This window comes from Theropithecus gelada, chromosome 14 (genome assembly GCF_003255815.1).
Source record: "Theropithecus gelada isolate Dixy chromosome 14, Tgel_1.0, whole genome shotgun sequence".
Taxonomy (NCBI): Eukaryota; Metazoa; Chordata; class Mammalia; order Primates; family Cercopithecidae; genus Theropithecus; species Theropithecus gelada.
The window spans coordinates 99,635,322-99,645,063 of NC_037682.1; the positions used below are offsets into that span (position 1 = coordinate 99,635,322).

Sequence of the window (9,742 nt, forward strand, 5' to 3'; positions counted from 1 at the left end):
CTTTTTTTTTTTTTTTTTTTTTTTTTTTTTTGAGATGGAGTCTCATTCTGTTGCCCAGGCTGGAGTACAATGGCGTGATCTAGGCTCACTGCAAGCTCCGCCTCCTGGGTTCATGCCATTCTCCTGCCTCAGCCTCCCAAGTAGCTGGGACTACAGGTGCCCGCCACCACACCTGGCTAATTTTTTTATATTTTTAGTAGAGACGGCGTTTCACCATGTTAGCCAGGATGGTCTCAATCTCCTGACTTCATGATCCACCTGCCTCAGCCTCCCAAAGTGCTAGGATTACAGGCGTGAGCCACCGTGCCCGGCCGAAAGCATGCCACTTCTGTAATTGTCCAGTGGAGGCTTCCTGGGCCTGATGGAGCATTCCAGGCTACTAGAGGTACTTCAGGCAGGTACCATGAGATCTGATGGACCATGGGCCAAATGGCAATGTTGCTTGCATTGTAGCTTGGACCAGCCGAAGGGACTTCTCTTACTTTCAGCTCTATCAAAGCTAGCAGGCTTTGGGGTTTCCCACTTAATGGATCAGAGAAGCACATTATACTGATAATGTTTCCTCTGAAATTAAAAAAGGTTCACTTGCTGGGCACAGTGGCTCACACCTGTAATCCTAGCACTTTGGGAGGCCGAGGCAGGCGGATCACCGGAGGTCGGGAGGTCGAGACCAGCCTGACCAACATGGAGAAACCCCATCTCTACTAAAAATACAAAATTAGCCAGGTGTGGTGGTGCATATCTATAATCCCTGCTACTCAGGAGGATGAGGCAGGAGAATCGCTTGAACCTGGGAGGTGGAGGTTGTGGGGAGCCAAGATCACACCATTGCACTCCAGCCTGGGCAACAAGAGTGAAACTCCATCTCAGAAAAAAACAATTAAAAAATTTAAAAATAAAAATGGTTCACCAAGTATTAGGCTTTTTTTTTTTTCCTCAGTAGGGGGTATAAGATACGGTAACTTTTCTTCTTTGGAGAGGTTTCATCAACATACCCCTGATTAAAGGGCTCCCTTCCCCCAAGAAGCTTCACAGAGATTGCTGGCTACTGTATTTTCATTGGATATATCTTTAGGATACACGTATTTCTGAATATATAATTTATCCACCCCCTGGAACACTGATAATGCTCACAGCAACTCAGTGACCTCAGTGTGAGAACGTAAGACCACACTAGTAATAGACATAATGTTGGGCACCTTTCTTTTTTTGCACTGCTAGTATCTCTTGCCCTCAAACTTCCTCACTCTCTCTGATATTTCTCCTGTTTTCACAACAGCTATGTATGTGGCTTAGACCCAATCAACCATTCATTCATTCACTAAGGTGCACTGGGTGCCCACTATGTGCTAGGTACTTGAAAACCATTGATATTCAACAGTGAGCAGTATTGACATGGCACCTGCATGCCTCTGATAATCAGCAAGCCAGTAGCATGGATCCAGAAAGAGGAAAGGAGGGAAAAGGATGCTATACAAGAGTACTGACCTTGAACACACAATGATCCTGCCCACAGCCTAAGAAACAGACTCTAGCCAAACAGAGCAGCCATTTGTCCTTCTATGGAGTGATTAGGAAGAGGGTTAAAGTGTGCCTCCAGTTCTCTTTTATGGGGAGAGGAAGATTGAATGGAACTTCCATTTCTTCCTATAGCAGAAGCATAAATGTGAGGAAAAAAGGAAGAGTTTCTCCTGATATTAGCAGTATTCCTTGCCAGTGTTGAGTGCCCACTTGGGATTGGTTATAATTAATTCATAGTGACACCAGCCTGCCTGGTTGAGTGATTTTCCCCAGAAACATTCAGCTGCAGGCTGGACTGATCCCGAGATAGAGGTTTCCCAGATGAATATGACAGAGGGATAGGGGCTTGGAAATTGAGATATTTCCAAGAGAACAATTATAATGATGTCTCATTGAACTCAAGATATGGAAGAAGGCAAAGATAGGAGAGTATTAGTGGGTAGAAAGTGACAGAGTTGGTCAGTGGATTACAAATCTTGATGAAACTAAAGAATCACCACAGTCAAAAAGAATAGACAGGCTGGCAGGCTATGAGGTTTTGATATTTTTAGTGGACTGTGTAAATTTCCAATTTTGGAAGTAATTAATATTTCTGATGAAAAAGAAATAGATAAGAAAGGAAGAATAGAGAGAAAGGTTTATTAGAGATGAGGAAGTCCAGGAATTTGAGAAGTGACACCAGGCAGCTCATCCAAATGGATGTTGAAATCAGTAAGCAGAATGACAGGAATTGAAACAGAAAGAAAAACAAAGTGCTAAAATCTTTAGTACATGGAGAATGACCAAGCAGTTGGCAGATGACAGCAGATGATAGAGCCAGATGGCATAAGCCTCAAAGGAGCAGGGATTTTTTTTACAACAGGGGTTGGAAAAGAATAATTATCAGGAAGTTGCACTGGGGAAACAGGAGCCGTCTCCTCCTGATCCTAGAGAATGGGCAATGTGAGTGTGCTGCAGGGGAAGCAGTGTTCTCAGGGACCAGCAGTTTTCAGTTAAGGCAAGGAGAGGAGACTGCTCCTCTGGCAATGGGATAAGATTTGCTGATAGTGTAGCCTTCAAAGTATGAAAGAACCAGCAGCTTTCTTTTATAATTAAAACCAGATCTTCCACTTGAGAGGGACAAGGGACTGCTAGGATTTTATAACCCCAATCCCTCTCCTCCAAAATTCACCTTCCCCGTCATCACATCACCCTCACACTGTATTTAGGGGTTTTGTGTCTGCTTTATCATTCTTGCCAGAGAATAGTCTCACCTCTTCATTCCCTCATAACACGAGAGACCAGATTAGAATCCATGCCATTTATTTCTCTCTTCCTTCCTTCCTTCTGTTCTTCTTTTCTTCCCTCCATTCCCCGACCCCACAATTTTTTGCCTTCCCTTAAATCATCCATTAATTCAGGGAGACTTTTTTTTCTTTTTCTTTCTTTTTTTTGTTTTTGAGACAGAGTCTCTGTTGCCCAGGCTGGAGTGCAGTGGCATGATCTCAGCTCACTGCAACTTCCACCTCCTGGGTTCAAGCAATTGTCCCGTCTCAGCCTCCCGAGTAGCTGGGACTATAGGCACGCGCCACCACACCTGGTTAATTTTTGTATTTTTGGTAGCACACTACCACACTGGCTAATTTTTGTATTTTTGGTAGCACGCCACCATGCTGGCTAATTTTTGTATTTTTGGTAGCACGCCACCACGCCTGGCTAATTTTTGTATTTTTGGTAGCATGCCACCACACTGGCTAATTTTTGTATTTTTGGTAGTGAGGGGGTTTCACTATGTTCGCCACGTTGGTCTCGAATTCCTGACCTCGGCCTCCCAAAGTGCTGGGATTACTCAAGTGAAAGCCACTGCACCAGGCCCATTCAGGGGGACTTTCAAATCCTAGAGGGAAATAGATATAAAGAATCATACTACAAGATATTGTTGCTTAAAAAGAATTGTTATTCATCTTCAACTCTTGAGTTCCTTACAGGGAGGACTCCCTACCTAGTGCTTTTAGTGTCTGTTCCCTACCTTCTCATAATTCCTTCAAGAACTTCTAGAGGCCGGGCACGGTGGCTCAAGCCTGTAATCCCAGCACTTTGGGAGACTGAGACAGGTGGATCACAAGGTCAGGAGATCGAGACCATCCTGGCTAACACGGTGAAACCCCGTCTCTACTAAAAAATACAAAAACCTAGCCGGGCGAGGTGGCGCTCGTCTGTAGTCCCAGCTACTCGGGAGGCTGAGGCAGGAGAATGGCGTGAACCCAGGAGGCGGAGCTTGCAGTGAGCTGAGATCCGGCCACTGCACTCCAGTCTGGGCGACAAAGCAAGACTCTGTCTCAACAAAAAAAAAAAAAAAAAAGAACTTCTAGAGACCTAAGTGTCTCAACTTACGGGAGGAAGGTCAAGAGAAAGATAGCTGCTCCCTCCACACCTCTAAAAGACCTGCCTTTCAGTTCAAGTTTTCCATCTGAAGGCCTGCTTCTTCCCCCAGATGATTGATAGCAGCAGCGCGCAATTGTTTTAGGAAAAGCACTACCTGCAGAACAACTATATTCAAATCTGAAGCCCCACAGACCCACACACAGAAACTAGAAATCAGGTTACTGCATAGAAATGACAGATGTTACACTGAGTCCTTTTATTCCCAACTAATTATTAATAAGGGTTGTTTTATCATGTGTATTACATATACTTTGCTATAATTTTATTCTGTAGGATGATTTGCCAAGTGTATTCTAAATGTGTTTTCAAAATTAAATACAATCAGTTAATAGGGTTGCCTATTTTAAAAAGAAAATAAAGATAAGTTTTTGAAAAGATAGTACTTCCTGGCCGGGTGTGGTGGCTCATGCCTGTAATCCTAGCACTTTGGGAGGCTGAGGCTGGTGGATCACCTGAGGTCAGGAGTTCGAGACCAGTCTGGCCAACATGGTGAAAACTCATCTCTACTAAAAATACAAAAATTAGCTGGGCAAGGTGGCGGATACCTGTAATTCCAGCTACTCGGGAGGCTGAGGCAGGAGAATTGCTTGAACCTAGGAGGCAGAGGTTGCAGTGAGCTGAGATCATGCCATTGCATTCCAGCCTGGGCAACAGAACAAAAACTCTGTCTCAAAAAAAAAAGAAAAGAAAAGAAAAGAAAACATAGTATTTCCTACAGTGTAAAACATGCCTCTGTGTAACATATAAGCATTTCAGCATTGAGTTTTCAGCCACAAAAAGCATTTTTTAAATATTCTAGTAATGGTAAATTAAATGGATAAGAGGGAAAAAAGTTATGCAGACTTGGTGCTGAGTAAATTCAAGCTTTCAGTCTAAGAACATAGCCATAATTAGATTTCTCTTAAGACACTGCACATCTGCCTAAATTCACACATATAAAGATGAGTGACAAAACAATAACAAATTAGTTATGCCTCAAAGTTAAAATATAGCAACTGCATTATTCATAGCCTGCCAAAGATGGTGGGAGATTTTTTCTTATTGTCAAGTTCTTTTCTTTTTTTTATTTTTAGAGTCTAAGCATCGGGTTGGTGAAAAACTCAATTTCTCTATAATACTATAGTCCTTGACAAAAGTTTTTCAAAAATAGCCACTTGGGAATCTCTCTACTAAGAATTCTGAGGAGAAACAGGGAAGCAGGAGAAATAGAAAAAAAGAGGAGGTAAAATGGTTTGCACTCCCACAACAAAGCTATTTATGGCATCAGGTCACTGAACTGAGCTGTGATTTCAGCAATGAGGACAAGTAGGAAAGTATGACGGTACCAAATAACCCACTGGCCATTCACAAAGATCTTGGTGCCTCAGGCATATAGTCAGATGAGTTTGCTAAAAGACCATTGACAAACTGGAAACAGACGCATGGGATCTCTGGCTTATACAACATTTAGCACTTTCCCTCTCCAATTAGGTGAATTAATCCAATATTGGCCGAGTGCAGTGACTCACACCTGTAATCCCAGCACTTTGGGAGGCTGAGGCAGGTGGATCACGAGGTCAAGAGATCGAGACCATCCTAGCCAACATGGTGAAACCCCCTCTCTACTGAAAATACAAAAATTAGCTGGGGGTGGTGGCGTGCGCCTGTAGTCCCAGCTACTCGGGAGGCTGAGGCAGAAGAATCGCTTGAACCCGGGAGGTGGAGGTTGCAGTGAGCCGAGATCGCACCACGGCACTCCAGCCTGGGTGAAAAAGTGAGACTCCGTCTCAAAAAAAAAAAAAAAAAAGAAAACTCCAATATAACAAACATTTTATGACATCTGTCATTTGCCATGCAATATGATTGACATAACAGCAAATCCAGTCAGCATATCGAGAAAATTAACATATCATAATGGCAGTATGCCAGTGGTTCAGAGGAACCATAAGAAGAGTACCTAAGAGAGAGGTGAGTGGCAGGGAAGGCTGCTCAGATGGTATGATTATTGAGCTGACTACTGAAGCAGAAATAGGAGTTTCTTAGACAGAAAAGGGGTAGAAGACATTCCAGATAGATAAAACAACATGTGGAGGGGCAAGAAACATAAAACAGTATAGCCTTGCCACCTTGCCTCATGATTCAGCCAGGAAACAGATGGCACAATTGTAGGTTAACCGAGAAGAGTTTAATGAAGTGACTATTTCCAGAGATAGAGTCAGCATCGAGGACACTAATAAAGGATGGTGAAGCACTCAGAGATAGCAACAGTGGGAAGCCATTAGCCACCTGGTTGGAAGAGGAGAGGACAGAGAATGGTATTACCAGAACATGGTGACTGCTGTAGCCATGGGAAAGGGTCTACCCAACAGAAACCCTGACTAGAAGCAGAGGAATACCACCACTGCTAAACCACAGCCCAGCAGAAGCAAAGAGAGGGATAAATACTCTGACTTCTCTTTCCTTCCATCTCCAGCCGACACCTCCCATTGGCTGAACCCCCCTGCAAGCCAGAGGGCAAGGGGGTTTGGGAAAGCTTTCTGTGGAGGACAGCTTCCTCAGGCATAGAGAAGGATGGAGACCAGATCTGGAGAGGCATACAGAGAATCACTAGCACACCTCGGATTCATATCCCAGGTCCATACAGTCTCCTGTTTCTTGAATAGGTGTAACACAAGACTGTACCTGTAACTAATACTGTGACAAGTCTGCTGTCTTAGTGAGTTTGGGCTGTTATAACAAATTACCACAGAATGGGGATTTAAGCAACAGAAATTTAGTTCTCACAATTTTGGAGGCTGGAAGTGGATGATCAGGGAGATTACGGTGCCAGCATGGTCAGGTTCCAGTGAGGGCCCTCTTCTGGGTTGCAGACAGCCATCTTGTATCCTCACATGGTAGAAAGAAAGAGGACTAGAGCGCTCTCTGGGGTATCCTTTTTTTTTTTTTTTTTTTTTTTTGAGACGGAGTCTCTCTCTGTCACCCAGGCTGAAGTGCAGTGGCACGATCTCGGCTCACTGCAAGCTCCGCCTCCCGGGTTCACGCCATTCTCCTGCCTCAGCCTCCCGAGTAGCTAGGACTACAGGCGCCCGCCACATCGCCCAGCTAATTTTGTGTGTGTGTGTATTTTTAGTAGAGACGGGGTTTCACATGTTAGTCAGGATGGTCTCGATCTCCTGACCTCATGATCCGCCCACCTCGGCCTCCCAAAGTGCTGGGATTACAGGCCTGAGCCACCGCATCCGGCCTTCTCTGGGATATCTTTTTTTAAGGGCACTGATCCCATTCATGAGGGTTCCACCCTCATGACCTAAATTACATCCCAAAGGCCTCACCTCCTAATCCTAATACCACCACATTAAGGTTAGCATTTCAACATAAGAATTTGGGAGGGACACAGACGTTCTATCCATACTACAGCCCTTGTTGCTTTTTCCTAAACTGATAGAAAGACGAGTTCATTAAATTTTATGACGAATGAGATTCTTAAGATCTGGTTTGTTGTGCAACCTGTGCCCTTCACTCAATCTTTCAATATGCTTATTTTTAACCACAGCTATGTAATAATCTATCAGATTTTTAAAAGCAAAAACAATCAGACAGTACGAGATGACATAGCATGTAAGTGCTTATTTGTCTATCTAAAAATAACCTACTTTCGTGTTCTGTCAGTGTATGAAACTTGCATATTAGTCTTGTAGAATATTTTTGTTCACTTGAGATACCTCATATTTTATTTATAAATTCTAGTTAAATCATATTAAGATATCTTCAAATGTTATTATGGTGGTAGATTGTTGGAAGGAGAAGAAAAAGAACAAGTTGTCCTTATACAACCTTTTTTCTGTTTATTTTTCAGATCAATAACCCGATCTTATTACCGCAACTCAGTTGGTGGATTTTTAGTATTTGACATTACCAACCGGCGATCTTTTGAACATGTGAAAGATTGGCTAGAAGAAGCAAAAATGTATGTACAGCCGTTTCGGATTGTATTTCTGCTAGTGGGACATAAATGTGATTTAGCTTCACAACGTCAAGTTACAAGGGAAGAAGCTGAAAAACTGTCAGCAGACTGTGGAATGAAGTATATAGAAACCTCAGCAAAGGATGCTACAAATGTTGAAGAATCCTTCACAATCTTGACAAGAGACATATATGAACTTATTAAAAAGGGAGAAATTTGTATTCAGGATGGCTGGGAAGGGGTTAAAAGTGGTTTTGTTCCAAATACTGTGCATTCTTCTGAGGAAGCAGTAAAGCCCAGGAAAGAGTGCTTCTGCTGACTTCAAACGTGCCAAAGAACTCACAGGAACAGATTGGCTGTCATTTCAGGATAAATACCAACATTAACAGCAGAATGATGCAATGAAAGCATTTAAAAAGGTTACAAACCCACACCAATACTATTTTGTAAGGTATTTGTTTCAGAGCGCTATGCTTACTTGTTACACTACTAGACTGGGTATTTTGCTAAATTGTCAAGCAAAGCAGACAACCTTTTTCTTGAAAGTACCTCCATTCTCACTTTGTTAGCATATGCTGACCTTAGTGTCCAGCTATGTCAATATTACTCATTTTTCTTGAAAGTTCAAATGGATTTTTGTGAATATATAATCAATTGAAAAGATTTTATTAGGAATTACATTCTCTTGAGTTAATTAATATTGAATAGCAAAATGCATTTAAATATGCACTGTTCACCTGCACAATAAACAATCTCAGAAGTATCGACTAGGACTAGCAGTTCCTTGTATAAGGTACCAGGTTTTCTCCCCATTGTCTGGAAATGTTTGCCCTCCCTTAATTTTGCCTCAACACAAGAAAGTAAGTTTTATGTTCATTTTTGTTCTCTAATTTATTGCTTCTAAAAATGCATTATGTTTTACAAATATATCTAAAGGATCCAAGCAAACTATTTTAAGCAAATATTTGTAAAATTAAAAACAGAGGACCGCTCACCAAATGTTTGAAATGTTGATTTTTTTTTTTTTTTTTTTTTTTTGAGACAGGATCTTGTTTTGTCACCCAAGCTGGAGTGCAGTGGGGCAATCTTGGCTCCCTGCAACCTCTGCTTCCTGGGTTCAGGTGATTGTCAGTACCTTACCTCAGCCTCCTGAGTAGCTGGAACTGCAGATGTGCACCACCATGCCCGGCTAATTTTTGTATTTTTAGTAGACACGGGATTTTTCCATGTTCCCCAGGCTGGTCTCCAACTCCTGGCCTCAAGCAGTTCGCCCACCTCAGCCTCCAAAGTGCTGCTGTGCCCGGCCTATCAGCAGCAAATGTTTTGCTGTTACAGTGTACTGTTCATATTTAGACAAGAAAAACTAAATTTATTTATGTATTGACATTTTCAAAGAAAGTAAATGCAATTTGCCTTGAGCTATTGTCAAAATTATTAATATAGGTAAACATAGAATGTTTTTAATAATAGCATTTTTGTCCAAGTAAATTTCCAAATTTCCTCATTTCCAATATGAAAAGAATGCAGAAAAGATTTTTCTGGGCAAGGAAAATTGGTTAGATGTTTGATATATTTAGCCTTCAAATTGCATTTTACAATCTCATCAGTACAAGTGAAGATAGAATAATCAATTAAGACAGTAAAATGACTTTTGAGTTTCCTAACTTTTAACTTATTGATTAAACTCTCCTGGAAGGGATATTTTGATCATAGTGTCAAATATTTTATAATGTACATTTCTATTCTGTCCTGTACACTTCTTAATCACAAAAGAGTACCAAGTGAAGTTTTTTGGAGTCATAAAATTTTTACTCTTAACCTTTAATTGCTTCATTTGTTTGAAAACCAAAGTGG

At 41.7% G+C, this 9,742-nt stretch overlaps 1 protein-coding gene across 1 annotated transcript in view; it reads left to right on the top strand.

Annotated features, from left to right (window-relative positions):
• Positions 1 to 9,306, top strand: part of RAB39A (RAB39A, member RAS oncogene family) — a 35,132-nt gene extending 25,826 nt beyond the window's left edge. The window contains exon 2 of the mRNA XM_025357819.1: positions 7,781 to 9,306. Within this exon, the coding sequence (XP_025213604.1) occupies positions 7,781 to 8,207 (427 nt within the window). The 3' untranslated portion in view covers positions 8,208 to 9,306. The remainder of the gene's footprint in view (positions 1 to 7,780) is intronic.
• The last annotated feature ends 436 nt before the right edge of the window (positions 9,307 to 9,742 follow it).